Source organism: Chaetodon trifascialis, chromosome 21, assembly GCF_039877785.1.
Source record: "Chaetodon trifascialis isolate fChaTrf1 chromosome 21, fChaTrf1.hap1, whole genome shotgun sequence".
In the NCBI taxonomy this organism is placed as follows: Eukaryota; Metazoa; Chordata; class Actinopteri; order Chaetodontiformes; family Chaetodontidae; genus Chaetodon; species Chaetodon trifascialis.
The window spans coordinates 7,275,272-7,295,749 of NC_092076.1; the positions used below are offsets into that span (position 1 = coordinate 7,275,272).

The 20,478-nt window shown below is 40.9% G+C and overlaps 1 protein-coding gene across 3 annotated transcripts; it reads left to right on the top strand.

Annotated features, from left to right (window-relative positions):
- Positions 1-90: 90 nt before the first annotated feature.
- On the top strand, positions 91-20,162 carry LOC139350148 (poly(ADP-ribose) glycohydrolase-like). Of its 3 annotated transcripts, none has more exons than XM_070991288.1 (17): positions 91-717; positions 809-897; positions 1,030-1,764; positions 2,177-2,299; positions 2,845-2,931; positions 3,176-3,250; positions 6,714-6,806; positions 7,553-7,707; positions 9,675-9,754; positions 9,859-9,919; positions 10,088-10,163; positions 11,400-11,547; positions 15,488-15,566; positions 15,909-16,017; positions 17,658-17,763; positions 18,786-18,914; positions 19,186-20,162. In XM_070991288.1, the coding sequence occupies exons 3-17, from the start codon at positions 1,087-1,089 to the stop codon at positions 19,359-19,361; spliced, it is 2,175 nt and encodes a 724-aa protein (XP_070847389.1). In that variant the 5' UTR covers positions 91-717; positions 809-897; positions 1,030-1,086; the 3' UTR covers positions 19,362-20,162. The 3 variants fall into 3 exon arrangements, with proteins under 3 accessions (XP_070847389.1, XP_070847386.1, XP_070847387.1); XM_070991285.1 differs by having other exon boundaries at positions 116-717; positions 1,010-1,764; XM_070991286.1 differs by having other exon boundaries at positions 464-717; positions 1,010-1,764; positions 2,845-2,935; positions 3,180-3,250.
- Positions 20,163-20,478: the final 316 nt, after the last annotated feature.

Below are 20,478 nucleotides of genomic sequence, written 5' to 3' on the forward strand. Positions count from 1 at the left end.
TAGAATTTCTGCATAACTAACTATCCTACAACAAAAATAACACCTGCTGTCATAAACGTTAGAGCGCCTTTGGAAATCTCGCGTTACTTTAGTAGTCTTACGTCACGCGCGCGGAAGTGTTTTGGCGTGGAGTAGCAGCGGTACTGTTGAACTGTAGCTGTGTTCAGTAACAGTGTAAAAAATACTATTGTGCGTTTATACGAGACCAAAAAGTGTTCTCATAGGGTACTTTGGAGCTATTTCTGCCAGAGAGCTGTCACTCTACACAATAACTTAAGTGTCTGACGTTTTTCTTAAACCAGGCTGTTGTTTTGACAACCCGGTGAAGTCTAAAGCTAGTTAGCATGTAAGCTAGCTAACAAACTGGTTCACTGACAATTGTTTGTAGACAGTCTAGCCGTCTGTCGTCCGACAAGTAACTACGACCTAAGGCAAAAGTCTGAATAGTATTAAAGTGAAGCATTTCCCTGCCGTATAAGGTACTTAGGTAACGCTTATTAGTCATGAACATCAATTAGTCAGTCAGCCATGCAGTAACACGGATAATTATGTCTTTTACCGACGTACCAGTATGTGCTTTGTTGAATAGACTACGACATGTATGGCTGCGTACCACGTTTTAAGATTGTCTCATCTATTAAAGAAAAGACTGCCCAAGAAACAAGTCTGGACAAAATCGGATAACCCCTCTTTGGTGTTGTCAGCTCAAGTTGTGTTGTGAGTATACATTCAGTATTTTTCAATGTTTAAACTGCAATAATAATATCAAAATAATATGGACAGGGCGTGTTGCTTTTTCCTTTTGTAGAATGACTGCGCTGACTGACTTTGAACCTTTGGCAAAGAGACTGAGGGGTGAAACCAGCGCCAGAACGCCCCCTTCATCTCCTCTCAAAGGTAATTTGGTCAGATAATTTTTTTTTTTTTTCTGGCTGAGTATATGTCAAACAAGTTACTAGCTGCATATTAGTGTACCCCGTTGTAAAACAATTACGTTTTAATTCTCCAGTCCCATCTTTATGTATGCAGAGCACAGACAATGAAACGGTAGATCAAGATAGGAAGCAAAACAACGCAGAGACGAAGATGGATATGCGGCCAAAGACTGGAGCAGATGGTTTGCGAGGTGTAAAGACAAAAGGTTACCATCAAAGAGTTGGCGCCAGACAGCAACAGAAGTTCAGAAATACTCTTGTACAATGGTTGGTTAAACCCTCAATAAAACAAAGTACAGATGAAGTGTCCCAAACCCAAGAGGATGTAGACATGGCCGATGATGGTGACTTTCAAAGCACCTCAGCTCAGTCTCTGGACTGCCACGATGCTGAAAAACATGCTGTCTCTAGCTCAGATGAAGAAACCCAACTCTTGACGCCACAAGACCTAAATGAAGACAGTCCTGTGTCACCAGCCTCCAAGGATTCTCCAGGCAGTGGTCTTATGCAGACTCTCCACCGCAATGATGGTGAATTAGAAAAAGAAGAAATGGAGACATGCCCAGCGAGCTCAGAGGGATTTGTCAAACAGAATACCAGAATCACAGATTTCTTTTCAAGGACCTCATCACCACCATTACCCGGGAGACGACGCAGGCCAGATAAGTCTAAGGAACAAGATGCGGACAAGCAAACCACTGCTGCTGCCGTCAAGCCTGATGTCAAATGGCTGGGGACGCCAATCGCTGAGCTAAAGAGAATGCCTGAATGTGGTGGACCACTTCCACCTCTAAAGGATATTCCCGACCAGCACACTGTGATGATAAGGGTTAGAACAATTCTTTCTTTTTTATACTAATATTCACAGCCCTTCAGGTGGTTCAATGATTTAACAGTAATTTCATTGGCCAACCTCTTGTCTTTGCGGGTTACTGCAACAATACTGTGCTGTGTTTGGAAATGTAGAAGTTATAATTCTAGCTTGTTTCATCACAATTTTTCAAGCATTATTATTACACTAGAAGACTACAAACTGTAGCATCACTCTTCTCATACACTGTTTATAGCTTGTACAATTAGAGCGTGTTTTTCATGGGGGCTTTCACGTTGATTTGTACGCAAGCAAAGGCAAAATTTACTCTGAGTTTCTCACAGACCTATATTTTGTTGTCAGTGGGACTGTTTGGTTTACACACAGATATATGCTCATGTCATTTGTTTTCACTCACTCCCTTTGACAGACAGACCTTCTTAAGAATGGTGAACTTCCTGTTCCATGTCCTACTAAGTTTGAGGACACCTGGGATGACGTCCATGTCAAGATGCCCTGTTCCAGTCAAAACCTGTTTCCTGTTGAAGATGAGGTAATGGTCCAAGTGTTTATAGACCCGTCAGCAGAAAAAAACAGTTGTAGAGATGCATTATGTTCTAAAGATATATAAATGACACATTAAAATATGTGCTAGACTGCTTTTCATTGCACAGATTGTACACCAGTTGTTCAGTTATGGGTCATGCAAACAGTGCAGTCGCATTATATGCCTGACTGGAGGCACATTCAGTCTATTATTGCTACAAATGAGGATGATAGCATGAGCACTTTGATGCAAAAATTTTAAAGCGTTGTTTGAAACATATGAAATATCTCTTTTGGTGAGACTGTCACGAGTTTCATCAAGTTATGGTGCATATCCATCCAAGCAGGAGCAGCTATTTACAACCACTTTTTATGTTCAAATCTGCATGTGTGCAAATAAAACACAACGGGGGGCAAATGACAGTATGGAAATCATAAGGCACAATACTTATTAAATTAATTCATGACATCACTGCAGCACTGTTATTCTTTGCATATGAAAGCAAATTGAATTCGCTCTGCAGAGACCTGACAAAATTTGTGCTTCCACAGGAAACAAGAGAACGGCAGAATAAGAGTCGATGGGAGCTGATCCAAGAAACTTTAAACAAGAAATTTACAAATCAACTTGAGCTGAAGGCAAGTTTCCTTTTATTGGCAAGCCCTAATGTATTTCAATTCATAAAACATGGGACACGGTGCACTATAAGTGTTGTTACCAGGCAGCGCCATAAGATGGCGTCATGATCCCAGAAACTTAGAGGGTTACTGCCTCTCAGAATTGTTATTTTAACACGCACATGTAATATTTCTCACTTAAAAATGACATTCAAATTAATTTTGCTTCTCAGTTTTATGTGATTATTGAATTTGTGTGTTACAGAAAGCAATATTGAGATACAATGCCTCGAACGCCAAGAAATGGGACTTCACAGCATTACATTTGTATTGCTCTAAGGTAAACTATACAAATACCTGTTATAGTCTCTGATTTTTTTCATGAATGTCGCTGTACCCAGAAGTTGTGAATGAAGTTACTTTTGTTCTCAAAAATGGCTTTTTGGAATATTCATTGAATCACTGGCATGCAGACGTGGACACAGATGGACACACATGTTGAAGATGTTAAAGGATGATTAGCTGCAGACTAATGATGCATCAGCTGTCCAATAATGACATTTGATTGGACAGTTGAGCAGAAGGCATCGTAAACCAGTGTTGGTGCTTCTCTCAGAGCTTGGGTCAAAGAAAGTACAGCTGGCTCATTAGATAGTGATGATATTAGAAGATACAGTGATATGGATGTCTCATTTGACACAAGATTAGATTTTGCTTATTATAAAGAGTATTTAAGTAGCATTGTAAATCAATATCAATAGATATGCCTGATATCTTCTTAGCTCCATATGCAGAAATTAGTCACCACAATTTTGCAGCCATTTTCCTGATGCTTTTTTGCGCAACGTCTTGAAAATGCAGGTCGTAGAGTATAATGTGCCTGTCACATAGAGTGACTGAGAGTTCCATCATTTTTAAGTAAGTATAGGTTTTGTTAAAAGCTTTGTTCTTTCAGTCCTCTGCTGTCTTCTTGAGCTGTCTGGACATCTGGGCTCAGGTTATTAATTTGAATTTTAAAGGCGTTATTTATACGTTTTTAATTTATTTTTTTTTATACTTTACTGTCCCCAGATAAGTCATTTTCTTTACAGGCCAAGGGTAAAATAGGCCTGACTTTCATCATGGTGGCCAGATCACTGCTGGTTCATTGGTTGTCTTCTCCAGTCTCGTTTGGAGGCCATCCATCATCTCTTGTCTTGATGCGCTCTGCGTCACCCTGTGTAGAGAATCAGGGAGGGCTGTACTACTGTCTGGCTCATGAAAGGGAATTGGAATATTCCATTTGCACAGATGGGTCGTGTTGTGACAGTATATGATATAAGAACCTGTAGGAGTAGACAGATAATAGGCTTTATTTTCCTCAGTATGGGAGCACTCATCCACTCACCTGCAATACATCAGCTACATGTTTTTGCGATATCTCACATCCCAGGAAAAAAGTACATGTAACGCTCTTTTTCTTGAATGCCAGTATGTCAAGTGTGTTTCTGTTATTTTGCACAAGAACAGTAATGGATTTCACATGGGGTAATGTTGCAGCCCTTCAGAGGCAAAGTGGGAGTCTAGAAAAATAATTTAATCTTTTGCCAAAAGGTCACGTTTAGTAGCTTGTCAAAAATAGCTGACATTACATCCCAGAGAAGGCTTTACTCCAGGCTTATACTGTTGAATCAATTGTGTGTCGTATATATGTCATAAATCATGTTAGAGTGAGAATCTCATTAGATAAAATCTGGACATGTTGAGAGGCTTTAGCCATAGGCCAGGCCTTGTTGTTGCAGCTGAATTTAGATTGTGTCCAGTCTATTCCAATGGCAAAATTTGATTTTTGTCAGTCTGCAAAATGTCCAGTGCTGTGAAATATATTAAAATAGAGTTGGATTAAAGTAATGCGCCACATCAACTGAAACTAATGAAATTAAACATTAGCTCTGTCACTGTTTTGTTGATTGAAGTGAAGATCATCATTCATCACACTTATAATTCACTCAAATCTGACTGTGAAATTGTGAAAATGCAGAGTGTCAGACTTGTGTTTCATGCTGTAATATTATACTTATGTCATTGTGGCTCAAACAAAACACATTTGCTTTATTTATGCTCTACATTATCGCAAAGTTGACAGTTCCTCTTTACGGAGACTGTTTATTGCGTCTGTCCCTCGCAGAATTTATTCACAGCTTGACTGAGTAATGAATCTGAGTTTTAATAGTCTAATATGCTGAAGAGGCTGAAGCAATTAGGCTACAGTATAGTTTGTGTAATATATTGATAGTAACAAGCTCACATAGCCCACAAAATATAGTGTTTGTGTTTGCTAACACATTTAATTTAAAAAACACTCACAGAACATCCTACATGTTTGATTTATTTCCAGCAGCACACAAGTAAAATGGGGAATGGCAAACAGTGCGATGCATTGTACCCCATTTTTCACTTACTTTTCCCCTGGAGGGGCCAGATTGGAGAAACTGTAGCAGGATGGTTTTGAGTGTCAGAGAAAAGTAGACATGAGTGGCATAGAGTGACGGGCCAGGCGTCTTCATTGAATATTCATCTCTGCACGCACACCTTATGAATAACTGAAAAGCTGTTGACGGACAGCATCGTTTTTCCCTTCTCTGGCCCAACCAGTGTTGTATTTACGGTTATGAGCGCGCGAGTGTTTTTATTTTTAACGGTCACACGTCCACAGACGCAGTCAAGCAGAATGCTTTATTGCTGTGACCTGTGGGGAATCAGAAGAAGAGTGCGAGGCGTTGTGTTAAATCTGTATGGGAGCTCTGGTTTCTCACTGCCCACACCCCTGCATCATGCTTGATTACCTTTTGTCAGTTTGTTGTGATGTACAGACCCGTATCAAGTCGTACAGAGAGTTAAGTTCAGTTGATTTGATGCACTGTCTTCTGCTGATTTAAAGTGTTTGGCTTATACTACCTCAGCTATATCCACCGCCTCGCCCTGTCAACTGCCTTCATTTATTAAGCCCATAGGAGCAGTTTATGATGTCAACCAGGTCATTACTTATGACAGTGTTTAGTCAGGCTTCCTTTGCCATAATATAAATGTCTTTGCTAAATCGCCAGTCAAGGCTCCTTGTCCGGGGAACACACTGTCCTTTCTATTTCAAACACTTGGTCATTTGCATCTCTTCCAGGAAGACTGTTTAATCAGCTGGCATGGCCGTGCAACCTTGATGAAATTGCTCTGTGATTGATCATTCTGACATTTTGTCGCCAATATGGATGTAAATAGTGGTTGTGTATATTGTCTAAGATATGTTAGGGCACTAAGGCAGTGTTGTGAAGTCATGGATGGTTGGTATGTTACTTTTGATATTTGGTTGTGGTGATATTATTTTAGACAAAACGGTTGAGCTGATGCCAGGTGTGTTTTAATAATATGAAGCCATGTTTTTCCACATCTTTTAAATGTCCAATATTAGTTGTTCAACGTCTGCATGCACAGTATTTTTGGTCTGCTAGTGGAATTTACCCATTTTTAAAGGAGGATATTGCTGTTTTATGATCTACATTGTTTATATTTTGTTAATGTTTTGTTTCTCTGTAAAATTGTACATAAAGCTTCATAAATTTTGATTTGAAACGGAGCTGTTAATGTCATCAATGTCATCGTCTGTCTGTCTGTCTGTCTGTCTGTCTGTCTGTCTGTCTGTCTGTCTGTCTGTCTGTCTGTCTGTCTGTCTGTCTGTCTCAAACTAATCATCCCAAACAGCTAATAATGTCACAGCTGAGTTTTGTGGCAGAACAACAAACATAAACAGATCTCCCGCTCTCTCCAAGGTCCTGGAGCCTGATGCAGCCGAACATCTGTTTGGCTCCCTGCTGCCAGAAATGGTGCAATTAGCATTGAGAGCATCTGAGCTCTGTACCAAGGTAACAGCCATCACTAACCAACAGACACTGACTCACTGGTCTGCGACACAGTAGATCACCGCAGCAGGTTGATCCCAAAGGTCATGACATGACAAATAATCTTGTGAAATGGGAGTAAAAACGGTGAGGTCAAGGCATGGAGCTATTGACGGTCATTTGTCTGATGTTTTATAGTCCTTTTTGTCATCTGGTTCTTTGGTGTGTGGATGATTGAATACTGGAGAGTTATACATCATTACTGCAGTGTTATTCCTAAATTGGTCATTTTCAAATGTTTTGACAATGCACCTTAGACTTAGACTTTTATTTTATCGGTCCCAATTTGGGGAGTTCTTTTGTTGCAGCAGCAGGTTAAATATACACATAAACATAAACTATATACAATAAACAAGAATAAGGATGAGAATAAAACAAAGAGAGAAAGAGTGTTCTCAAAAAATATTACTAAGCATATAAACATGACAGTCATTTTACTGGTTGGTCTGTCGTCTTAATGCACCACGCTCTCCTCATCGTCATTACAGAATTGCTTATACAGATGCACTGTTTATTTCCAAACCCTTAGCCTTTATTACGATTACAGATCTCTTTTGAGGACGTTGATTGTAATTATGATGGCTGATTCAACAAGCACAGAGTGGTGCCAGATTAGTACATTTATGCAACGTACTTCAGCGTCTCATTTGGCAAATTGACAAGGCAAATTATTTTGACCTTCCTCGGCTGTGCCTCTGTTCCCCCTCTAGCCGATACCCCTCCTCAAGAGAGGCATGAGCCACTCCGTCACCATGTCTCAGGAGCAGGTGGCATGTCTGCTCGCCAACGCCTTCTTCTGTACCTTCCCCCGACGCAACTCCAGAAAGACTGAATACTGCAACTACCCAGACATCAACTTCTTCAGGTAATGTAGGGAAGTGGTAGTTTCATATGCAATGTTTAAAGTTGCACCGTAAGCTCGTAATTGATGCTGCTGTGGTAACTTTCCATGAGGGGGCACTACTGTATATGCTTTCCTCAATTTATGTTATCTTCTGGCTCAGTGTTAAAACAAACATTTACATTGTATGTAGATTTACATGTGAGCAAACACTAGATTATGAAGGGAGACAGTCATCAGTCTGGCTTATTTACACACTTATTTGAAAGAGTTTACCTTTAAAAAAATAGACATTGAACCCGCGAGTCACTGTTTTGACATTTTTCTTTGTGTAATCACATTTTAAAGCACAGGGCAGTCATTTCCTTTAGCCTACGCTGCTCACCAGAGCTATATAATGCAATGTTTTTTTTAGTCACTCTGTTTTTCTCTGGTATTTGCCAGTTTTACCAGTAAAATAAATATGAATATGACAAACAGGAGGGCAGGAAGATATTTATGGGTGGTGCAATGCAAAATCAGCTGGCAGATCACTGCTCAGTCATGTCCCCCCATCTCTGCTGGCATCACAGTGTAATTACCTAAATGGAACAGAGAATTAGATTAACATCGACTCAGATGGCTGCTTTTGACAGTGGAGAAGGCCATTGGCTGTTTCGCAGAAGGCTGTAACGGAGTTCAGTCGCATCAGTATTTCATTCACGTAAAGGTTTTGGTGTGATTTGAAAGGAAAGCCAGAGTCATCCTTTTAGGCTTTTTATTTTTTTCTGTGTTTTGCTTCACAGGAATAGATAGAGAAGATAAAAACAAAGCTTTTTATCTGCCGATGTTCTTTTATCTCAGCGCAGACTTTTATTTTGCAAAGAGATAGAACTGACGGGGAAGGTTTGATTGAACTTTGTCGTTCAAAGTATTCTTCAGCAGACTGTATTTACTGTTTTACTATGAAGTGCATTGAGCTCAAACAGAGTTTCCAGGCTGGATTTCCCTGTTTTTGTGCTGGTGATGCAGCTGCATACATACTGTAGCCTTTTCTTAAGTTACATCACAGCTTTCTGCACATCTGTGGGGGGTGTATTGATGTTATATAATTCTGTTTTAATTCTCTTTTCCCCAACGACCATATTGTGATTTCTTACTAAAAGCCTGCCCTCACTAGTGGCTATCTTATGTCAGAGACGTTTGGCTTGAGGACTGCATGGCGCACGATTGTATCTTGGGGCCACACTGACAAAAAAAATAGAAATGAATGCTGGAGCTGACTTCGATGAATGACTTTCCCAGCCCCTGAAGCACTCTCAGTGCATCAAGCTTTTGTCGTTATTTCATTTCGCTCATATGAAATTTCTTTCTCTTCATTATGGCGTGTGAGGCAGGCTGTGCGGTTCTTTATAGAGTTTGCTCGAGAGGGAGATGGCGGGCTTAATGCTGAAAGTGCATTCAAACCCACCCACCGCACCTCGCCACCAGCAGCTTTGTGTGTGACCTTTTTCTCTCTTGAGGACTCTATTGCTTAAAAGGGACACAGGGCTTCTTAATGTATCCCCAAGGATGGGAGCCCTGTTTCCCTCTCTGTTCCTTTTTTGTGTGAGTGCTGTGAAGTGGCACATGAGTGTGACTGTGATGGCAAGCCTGGGGCAACTCCATTGTCGTAACAACGAAGGAACTCCTACTTAATCGGCTAGTGACTGAAAGGGAAGCTGAGTGAGAGATGAACTAATTCATATCAAAAGTTAAAGCATGACTGAACTCACATGGCCAATGTGAAGGTCTTGTGTCTCTCTGGCACTGGTTATACAGAGAGTCATTTTTCCTGGTTTCCTGCCTATAGTTTTTAATCATTGGCGGAACTGAAAGAGATGATGGTTGGCTGCGATGCCATGTATAACCTGCCTGCTTAAAAAGCGTGCTTCACTTTTAGAGGAGGAACATATATGCAGTCTAATATCAACAGGAACTGAATTAAATTCATAATGTCTTCTTGCCTTCAGGCTGTTTGAGGGATCGTCTTCAAGGAAGATTGAGAAGCTGAAAACACTGATGTGCTATTTCAAAAGTTTCACTGAGGAAAGTAGGTGTTAAGATTTCATTTTCAAATCTTGCAGCCACACTTTGTTATTGATGTAAGGTAAGATGCAGTATTGACCCTTTTTACTTCCCTTTTTGGCTTTTCAGTGCCCACAGGACTTGTAACATTCACCCGAAAAAGATTGGATAAACCTCTGAATTGGAAAAGGTGTAGTATATCGCCGCTGTAATTGAAGAAAAATATTATTATCTCTATTAGAAGTGGTGGCCAGATAATCTCTGCAGTCTGCTAAATCCAGTAGATGGAAGCAAACACAGATCCATCGTCTCAACTGTAGTCGATAACTGGAAAAACAATTCATTCTTTGTGTTTCAGCTCACAGGCTCAGCTAACAAAGCTCCACATTACTTGTGAGGGGACCATTGAGGATGATGGTCATGGAATGCTTCAGGTAAGATGCAGAGGAGGACAAGTCCACTTGTGGAAAGACAAGATGATAGTGTAATTTAGAGGGACTTTACCTTGCAGAATCCTTTTCTCTTGCTTGGAGGAGCTCTTAGTCTTGTGCTTGGTTCCCATCTTCTTCTCCCTCTGTTGTAGTCAATCACTGAGCCACCGCATTCTGGAGTCTTTCACCCAGAATGCTTACTACTGCTGAAAAGGCCTTTGAGGGAGCCTGTGATACGTCGCAGGGAGTGTGTGCTGGGACTGGGGTCGAGGCCTCTGAGCCTCCTCTGCTCTCTGTGTCGGCCATTCTTCCTGTGCACTGTCAGGACGGCCCGCTCTGCCTTTCACCTTTTGTTTGCCTCCAGTTGCCACAAGCTGACAGTTGACGTGCACACATGACCGGCTCTGGGGCACGCCGCGGCCCGGATTGATGGATGCTCTGCCGGGGTGGGGGTGGTGCTGACAGCCTGTCAAAGCAGACTTTGGAGGCTGGCTCGCTGTCCCAGAGTTGAGTGACCAGTTTGGGGGAGATCTGCTCTGACTGCTGCTTGCCCCTTTGCAGCTTCTTCCCTTGGCTTGTGACGGGGTTGGCCTGGGCTGTCTGCAGGCCAATGAGCAACAACTGTCAGTCCTGAAATTGGATTATATGTTCCACATGACTGTTTTCTGACTAAAACAATGAGTTGTCACGCCTGTGTCTGAGCTGAAACCATGACATGCATATTTTCTTTTGAATCATAAACAGACCAGAATAAACAAGTATATCAGTGTCACCCATAAATCTGCCCACAAACCCAGAGAACACAATATATATCGCTGACATCAATCAGCAGTCAGTTTAACAGCATGTTATGACTGGAGGGAGATGTTTACTTTGGACTGTAGGACTACTCTCTTGTTTGATATTTGCTCCTGGCAGCAGCACACTTAAGTGCTGCTCCTCTGGAGAGCACATTTTGGCATGGGGGACAGATGTCTGAGTAATGCCATCACCTCAGGCAACCTTCCCAATCAGCTTGTCAGAGATTCTGTCACAAATAAAAGAGAAAGGGCTGAGACCCTTTCATGAGGTGTTTTACTCCTGTTTGTTTGGGAAACCATAAATTTCACAGTCGTAGGAAATGTTCAGTTGCTTTAAATCATATTTGAAGTTTTGTTTTATAAGAATCTCTGCATGTGACCAAACTGTGGATGCTCCCTAATGCTGTCTTCATCATCAGTCATCATTTTTGATTTGCAGGTGGATTTTGCCAATCAGTTTGTGGGAGGAGGAGTCACCAGTTCTGGTCTAGTTCAAGAGGAAATTCGTTTTCTAATCAACCCCGAGCTTATTCTGTCTCGCCTCTTCACTGAAGCCCTGGATCATAATGACTGTCTAATCATCACAGGTCAGTGAACAAAGACTCTCCCACACCTTGTTTAACAATAATTTCCATTGAAGGAATCCTTCTATTCAATTATTCATGATTTGGTCTGTTAATCCTGATCAGATCAACTATCCTCCAACTTCACTTTTCTTATGCTTGACCTATAATTTGACATAAGAATCATAATGGGTGTTTCCAGTCACACACAGCATGGGATGCACATTGCACACCTCCAGTTTACCCCAGAAGCTGAAGGGTGTTTGTAGGAATTGCCCTGTTTTCTATATATGTCCTTGTCACGTTTCCTTTTGATTGGCTGCAAAGGGGAGAACGACATCAGTCGGGAGCTGGAGATTGGGCTGTCCTGATTGCTCTGTTGGGTCTTTTTGTTGAGTAATTCCCACTGACTTCAGTATTGAGTGGCTGCAACAAACAAGGTTAGGACAAGCCAGTAAGACGAAGTAACAAGAGCTAGACTTAAGGAGTCCCAGCAGGAGGCTGATGGCTCCTGTCTGTCTTTTCTCTTTTTTTTTATTTGTTTACCACTTTGTCTAGATAGTTGCTGCTTGATTGCATTTGATGAAGATGTTGGAAAGCTAAAAAATAGTCATAACTCATCAAAACTGAGGGAAGTCTACACAAATGCAGTTATTCTGCAGCAGTAAAAATCAGTGAAATCAGTAGTGTGTGGATTTAAATCACGACTGTTTCCATTAAAATAGATCTAGTCAGCCTTTCATAAGGATAGCTGACATGAATTAAATAGATGTCTGCAAGCACAAATGACAACTTTGACTGTTAGAATGCATTTGGGAAAAGTGAAGTAAACACATCAAACTATTGATTTGAGGCTAAAGAAATGCACTTTCCATCTCATTGTGGTCTTGTAAAGCCTTAAAGCAGCTGTCATCAATATTTTTATACTAATAATTCTACACAGTTCTACACATCTGTACTGTTTTGGCTCTCACAGCTCTCATCAGCATTGTTTCCAGACACAGACTGATATTTCTAGTGAAAAAAATAATTAATTAAATTGTCTGGACGCTGTCAAGCATCAAGCAACAGACAAACACAATTAGCGGCTAGTAAAGATATTAGCTGCTAATTGGCCACCAACCCCCTGATATTTGCCTCAGGAGTTGCAGTAAAAAGAGGAGTAAGGCGCTGCTTTAACGTTGCATAACAAGTGGGTTGGATGAGAACAGGAAGTGAGGCAAAGGATCCTCCGCCCTGCTGATCAGCAGTCATACCGCTGCATCAGGTTTTCTCACTTTGGCAGAGTCACCTTCAGACTCCTTGCCAGCCATCTATCCCTTGCTTCCACTTAGGCCACTTAACTTTATTACTGGACCCAGAATTAATTATAGCTGGAGGACCTACCCAAGACCTGCTCTCCTAATGGACTCTTCCATTCCATCATCTTTATTAAACCCTGCCCGTATCTCTTGTCCCCCCCGTTGTAAAAGTCCAAGCCTTAGCTGCACTGTGGCCATGCGGTAAATCATATTCCCCAGTGATGCGCTTTGGCATACAGTAGGGAAGCTAATGGATCTTTACCTCTGCACTGAAATTTGCAAGAGTGCCCACCAGGCCTAATTGAATTTTCCTTGATTGCTAGATATCTGGCTGCCACTGGGGCGGTCAAAAGTATAAACAGTATCAAGGAGAAGCCATGTGATTCATTGACGGCTGTACTGAGCAGACAATGTGTTATCAGTATGAATGGTGGTTTTAAATATTTGAATATGATCTTAAGAGAACCTTGTTTTGACTATTTTTAATGATCTTCTTATTATAGGCATGATATGAAACTGTCATCCTCGTTTGTTCACATGCAATGAGATGCGCCTCTGACCTTTTACAGTCTCTGGTCCGCCACAAATCTGAGACACTTTGTTTTGATGTATTTACACATGAATGGAACAACCTTCAGGAACATTGTGAAATATACCTGCAAATGTTTATGCAACCTATTTGTTATTTAGAAATCATTTCTAATGACCAGGCACAGCTTCCCCTGGCCAAGATCTGCGTCTCACTGCAAATCATTTTTGAATGACAAATGGATTTCATAAACCCAAATCACAATTCACATCGTTTGTGAAGGTTGTTCCTTTCAATTGCAAATATGGCTGATCGTAGAGTTTGATGTTTTTTGGGGGACCAGTGAAGGTCAGGTGTATGCACAGTTAACACAAGGCCTTTTAATTTTATGTTTAATGTCCAGATGAAGGTTATGTATTTAATTTACCGTAAAGTTGCTGTTGGCAGAAGTAAATTGGCAGATGGTGCATTTAGGCCTGAAGAGAAAATTGTTATGTACAGTAGCCTATCGTGAAACATCCAATAGCGTATAGTATTCGTTTGATTATCTTCTGCATTAAATATTCTGACACTGTCATTAATAGAAGTTTTTCTTTATGTTTACATTACGTCAGCTAGCTACAGATATTGCCATCTGTCTGCATGTCTTCTTTTCATTATCGTTAGCGGTGGTTACTAGTTAGCTAATAAGCTAGGGATTAGCCAAGATGGAGAGATGCAAGTTTAATGACAAATAGTTGGAGAGAGTAATTATGAAATGATCATATTGGTTAGGACTAAATGATCCAAGACATTTTTTGGGTCTTAAATTGTAGTTGTTGAGTCTAGTGTAGACACAAATGCTCATTTAGCTCCCTGGTTGGTGCAGGCTTAAATTTCTGTATGTGGCCAGTAGTTGGACTGTAGAAAGGTGTTGTTCCTGTTGCAGTCCCTCGATGTCCACTCACATTGTGTTTGTCTTTCATGCTGCTGGGACTGTGACCAACCTTAAACTTATTATAAAGTTAAGCAGCATGTTATATCTGCTTTTTGCTTATCAGTTTTGTTGTAATGGTGTACTGGTGAACTAGATTAGGTACTTCAACATCTTAGTCAGGCTGCAATGTTGCTTTATTACTCAAAAAAATGGGAGGCAGCCTGATTATCAGTGAAATGTCTGTCAAGTGGAGTGCACTCGAGAGATTCCCTCCCCCCATGTGCACCTCAGAATACCTGCTGACCAAGGCCCCACTACTAATCACTTGGTTTATTCACTTTGCTGCGTGAAGCATCTCAGCGAGTGCTCTCGACTGCCAGGTACTAATGAGCGCTAATGAATGGGAAGTTAATTCGTGGCCTCATTTGTTTGACTGTGCTGCTGTGTCCCCACCCTCCACTCTCTTTTTTTACGGGTGGTGAGGGTGTCCCCCTGTGGACTGGCGGTCAGTCACTGCTTCTTATGTTGTTTTGGGGGTGGGGGGATAATAACTTGACCTTCCTTTTGTTAGGAGACAGCTGCTCCTGTTTAATCCAGCTGCATCGGGCAGTTTCTCTACAGACATACCCACTAAAACCTTTTGTTATTACAAATCATTTTTACATCAGTATGTATTGTTGTGTTTTCTTTGTGTTTTTTGCTTGTCTTGTAGTTTTTTTTTTTGTTTTTTTTTTGAAGGAATAAATATTTAAATGTAAAGAGATGATTCTTTCAGTGCATGTTGTTGGTTTACAGTATGGTATTTGTCACACACACATTTGTCTTATTAGCATAATTTACCTGCTGCTTTTGCTATATTATTGTAACTCATATCAGTTAATAAACGTCTGTTGAATCAAAATGCATAGATTTTAGTTACATGAGCATTATTACCAAAATTGATTAATCGATTGGTTGTTGATCAGTGTTTCTCAAAGCCCAAGATGATGTTCTCAGACATCTTGCTTTGGTCACAACCTAGAGATATTCAGTTTGCTGTTGCAGAGGAGTAAAGAAACCAGAAAATATTCACATTTAAGTAACACAAAAAGTAACTGATTAGCATTATTGTTTGATGACAAAACTAATTGATTAATTGTTGCATCTTTAGTTTAAATGTCAAGATTTATTGTTAATGATTTGCAGTTGTGTGTGACTAATGTCCCTGTTTATTACCAGGTACACAGCAGTACAGTCAATACACAGGCTATGCTCAGACCTACCAGTGGACTGGCAGCCACCAGGACACAACTCCAAGGTATTTATTGGACGGAGATGCTTTAAAGACCTCGACAAAGCTTAAATAATAACTGAATGCTATGTTTAACCTCTTTGTTATGATCATTTCCATCTCCCTCCCCTAATTATGATACCCTCACCTTTCACCCAGTGCCATCATTATGTAAAATTTATATATTTTAATGCCTGAAAAAAAAAAGAACAGTCACACAGCATGATTTCTTTCAGGTTTTTTTTTACTTTATTTTATACAACTTCCTATTTCCACTGTGGATGTAGCTAGACATTATTACCCTGATTGATTGAAGCCCAGTTGGTTATATCTGAAATGGAGCCAAACCAATTCTCTGATTTGTTTCAGAGACGGTTGGCAGAGAAGATGCACAGAGATTGTGGCCATTGACGCGCTGCCGTTCAGGAACTTTCTTGAACAGTTTCGCCCAGAGAAAATCAACCGAGAACTCAACAAGGTTAGTTTTGATTTTTCTTTTAATCTGTGTTTACTCCTTGCTGTCTTTGCCGGGTTGTGGGGTCAGCTTATTGGAACATGGGTGTCAGTAACCGTATGATAATTGTCTTTTTGTGTGTTTTGTTTTGTAGACAAATGAACAGTTTAACAAATTCAGTGGAAGTGTGGGGGCTTGATCCTCCAATGCCATGTCTCTTTAACAGGGAATAGCTGTAGTAATGTTTTGTTTTAAGTTTTTTTGCCATGCCACTTCCTGTTTGGTATGCACAGATTTAATGACTTTAGTGTCAATCCGTTTTGTTGACAGAAATGTCATCACAAATGTCAGTTGAGATGACACTGACTCATGTTTACTCCTCGTGGAAAATATTTGAATTATAGATAAGTGCCACATGAGTGTAATACAGACTGATGGATTGTCATATTTGTAGAGAATATGCTTAATCTTATTTATTGCACTGTCCATTAGGCCCAGAATGAATTTTAATGAACATAAGTGACCTCAGGGTGATAAATCACAATTATTAAAGTTACATCACTGATTTTTTTTAAATAGGACTTTAAGCATTTGTGCAATCTTCCTAGTCAGAGATGTCCATTCATACTAGAAAATCAAGACGTTGATCTTGTAAAGTCTGCTGTCAGAAAGCATGGAGGAGTTTGACAGCTCTGACAACAGTGTGAAGAATGCACCAACATTAAGATCAATGCTGTTTCGAATATTGTTCAGCTAACTGTCATATCTGCCCTTTCAAAGGAAGAATTTATGACTGGTCAGCGGGAGGATGGGCACTCACAATTCATTTTCACTATTCACTTCATCTCCAATGTGAAAACGAATGTCCAGCGTCTCTTCAGAGCTTTCATTTGACATCATCTGCTTTAACAAATTATTTCTCGTGTGACATACAACCAATCTGACATGCTGTTATGTCAAGTGCTCTTGTTTGTGCACATAGGTTTAGTCCATAATGTGCAATTGTGAGTAATTCCCACACCAATTTCACGCCAATGTCAGTTCAGATGAGGGAAGGCCTGTGAAATGACACCATGTTAGAAATGTATGCTCAGCCAGGCCAACCAACCTTCATGTGTTCATGCACTGAATCATGTGTCAAGCACAGGCCTGCAGGCGAATGGAATTACTTTGTTCCATTTATGTTTGATAGCACGGAGACGTTTTGTAGGCCTGGTTCTTATGAAACATACCAGTGATCTGGAACAATAAGGTGATCTCAAGACCTGAGGCTCATCCGAGCTGATTCTGCCTTTATGTACCCAATGACACATCATTCTCCACTTACTTGAGCAGCCAAGTCTTGTGTGGCTGAAGTCTTGATGTAATGTCATCCCAAAAGACCTGGTTCATTCACAGTTTTGATGATGGAAAGGCTTTCCAGTGGTGGTATCTGAAATCACTTCCGACGTGTTCCCTTATATTTATTTTCTGCAACTTTGAGCGTGCAAGCGTAAAATTTAAGCCGTCAACAATTCCCACAACTGACCACCAAATATACAGTGTTTACAGCTTTGTGTCTGCTACAGGACACTTGTCCTGTCATTGTGCTTTGCATTGTCTTCACAGCATGTCCTTTTCGAATGTGTTACCTTTGATCATCCATTTCCTGTGTCATTATTCAGGCCTACTGTGGCTTTGCGCGCCCTGAGGATCAAAGACAAAACCTTGCAGCAGTGGCTACAGGGAACTGGGGCTGTGGGGTTTTTGGGGGTGACACACGTCTGAAAGGTGAGTACAGACGTAACGCTTCCGTCAGTAGATCTTGTTAACGCACTCAGATCGTCTTTGAGCACTTGGCAGCCTAAGCGCACTGTCTTTCCTGGATGTAACGGAATAAATTTCAGATTGAAAGCCTCCAGCGGATCATTGCGGGCATCCATTTGTCTTCCAGGAATGCGTTCATTTAGTTAAGGCCTATTCGTCGCCTTCCTTCTATTGATCAAATGACAAAGTTAATATGTTTCATTAATAGTGAAATTGATCGCCTGCAGAGTCCATCAGTCTGTTACAGCTTTTTGTCTGAGCCTTGTATCACTGTCAGTGAGCAGAGAGCTTCAGGAGAGTTTATGCTAACCGTTTGCCTCCGTTTCTCACTTTGTACCTTAAACCACTGTGCTTGCAAACTATGCATACAGTAGATCTATGTATATCTATGCGTTGTTAATTAGCTCTAGCGAGGTACAGCCCTCTGTAGGCGCCTACTGTCTGCTTAATGGCATGCCTCCCGGGAAGACTTTTGTAATTCTGATGCTCTTCTCCTCCTGGGTTTACCTTCTACAGCCTCACATAACCACCTATTTTTTTAATTGTCAGGTATTTTTTGACAAAAGCAGTTGAAACAGAGCAGAGCAGAGGGAAAGTGCTGAAGTGCAGACACATTCAGCGTAGCCCTGTTCTGAAAATGTTGATTCAGTGTTGCTCGTTAATTTGCTACTGTCCCAACCTTCATTAACCAGCACATATATTTCCAGTCTCGTAAAATATTCACAGCTCTGCGGGGCCATACCTGACCTCTCTTTGTAAGTAATCCAGAGTTCTCAGTGGGGGTGAGACCTATTCCCCCGATTACTTACCTTTTACTGTACACCCTACAGAGGCTGGTGCTGCATGCTTGGACGACAGCTGTTTATTTAAATATCGCTGTATTTTTTCAAGTAAGAAGATGCAAACCCCGTGTCCTTGTACTGCATTGGAACAGATATTGCACAGCTCTCACTGTTGAGGTTTAACACTGGTTTCTTTTCCTCCAGCTCTGCTCCAGATGCTGGCAGCTGCCGAGGCGGGCCGAGATGTGGCTTATTTCACCTTTGGTGACAGCCAGCTCATGACAGATGTCCACAACATGCACTCTTTCCTCACTCAGAGGAATATCAGTGTTGGTAAGGCAAACAACCATCGTGCCTGCTTCTTTTTTGCACTTTTTTTGCACCTTTATTTTGCTGCCCTGCCATGGGTGTGATGCATGAAATAATAACATGATTAATTATGTTTTGGAATAATGTGTCCTCGTAGGATTCTGTTGTAAATGATGTAATGTTGTCAGCCAATGATATGCATAATTATCATTCCTGAAACCTTCATTTTGCTTGCTGTGATATCAGTCCACTGTAGAGACTAGATACAGTCTCACAATCTCCTTGTCTGTCACAGGGGAGGTGTATGATCTCCTGGGGCAGTACTACAGCTCAGTGTGCAAGAACAGCCTCAGTCGGCGCCCTGATGTCAGCCTCTACTCCTTCATCTACCAACAGTTCAGCTCCTCCCTGGCGCCAGATGACTCGGACAGGGGCTCGGCCAGACAACATGTCCCTGCAGACTGCCGTTGAGGTCAGGTGGCTGATGAGTCACCGTGCCTTACTGTCGGAAAGCGAAACACTTACCAAATGAAAGCGTTCTTAGCTCCCCTTTAGCTTTATTTTTTTAACTGAGCTTTGTTTGTTAGGCTACTAATTAATAGATTTGGATGTACCAAATGTGGTTGTCCACTGGCAGTCGAAAAGGAAAATCTAGCATTCGGATCCTTTTCAAGAATAACTGAGCAGCAGGAGGTGATTAGTTATGACCCTGTCTGGCACTGCAGTCCAAGCTGTGTTGATTTTGCTGCTGCTGGTAATACGCCAATGGATTGAGCTTCAATACGACGCAATCCTGATTTTAATGGTGCAGCAAAGGTTGCCATCCATCTTCTCAGTTTGTCATGTTGCCTTTTTTTACACCCACACATATCCAGCCTAATTGAATTGGCTGTCAGAAATCAAGTTAAAGGAAAAGAATAACAAGAACAGGGTTTGGAAAGCTTAGAGGAGGAAAAAGATTTAAAGAGGTTTGATTTAAAGAGCAGCCCGGCTCTTTGGGAAATAATCTTTTTCTTGCTGCATTCATGGATTGTAGTTACAATCCATGAATACATTTTCGGGGTTTTTTACTGTATGCAATACGTGCCAGTGAACCCAGCTGCACTTAATTTGAATTGTTTCTGTATTTAACAGCTGATTTCAGTGTAAATCTGTTATTTGCAGGCCTTAATTATCGTTGTATGGCTACACTTGAATTAAAAGTAAGGACTTTTTGTGTGATAGATTTTGGTTCTTCCTAAATAAAATCAGCTTTAAGTAAATGTAATATTCAAATTTTTAATATTGTCTTTTATTCTGAAGCGCCGTTTTGAATGGAGCCACAAATGTCTCAGAACAATGAAGAACGAGGGCTTCTTGTCCCATGAGCAACATGAATTTCTCCACAGCCTCACCATTTATCTTTCCCCAGCTCTTGCTTCACCCTTTCACTCACGGTTTAATAAGGTCATACCTTTTATATAAACTGTACATGACACCTCATTAAGTAAAGAGTAGATCATTGAGCATCCAGTGGAGGCGAGAGTCAAGCAGTAGGTCTCACTGGTTAATTTCTCGGACTGTTGAAACACTGTTCGAGTTGCACCAA

What these genes read in the sequence shown, in the direction of transcription:
- LOC139350148 (XM_070991285.1), top strand. Translation starts at nt 602, where the DNA reads ATGGCTGCGTACCACGTTTTAAGATTGTCTCATCTATTAAAGAAAAGA. An exon ending in CCAGACATCAACTTCTTCAG is followed by an intron (nt 7,708 to 9,674) that starts GTAATGTAGGGA and finishes TCTTGCCTTCAG; the next exon opens with GCTGTTTGAGGGATCGTCTT. An exon ending in AAACCTCTGAATTGGAAAAG is followed by an intron (nt 9,920 to 10,087) that starts GTGTAGTATATC and finishes TTTGTGTTTCAG; the next exon opens with CTCACAGGCTCAGCTAACAA.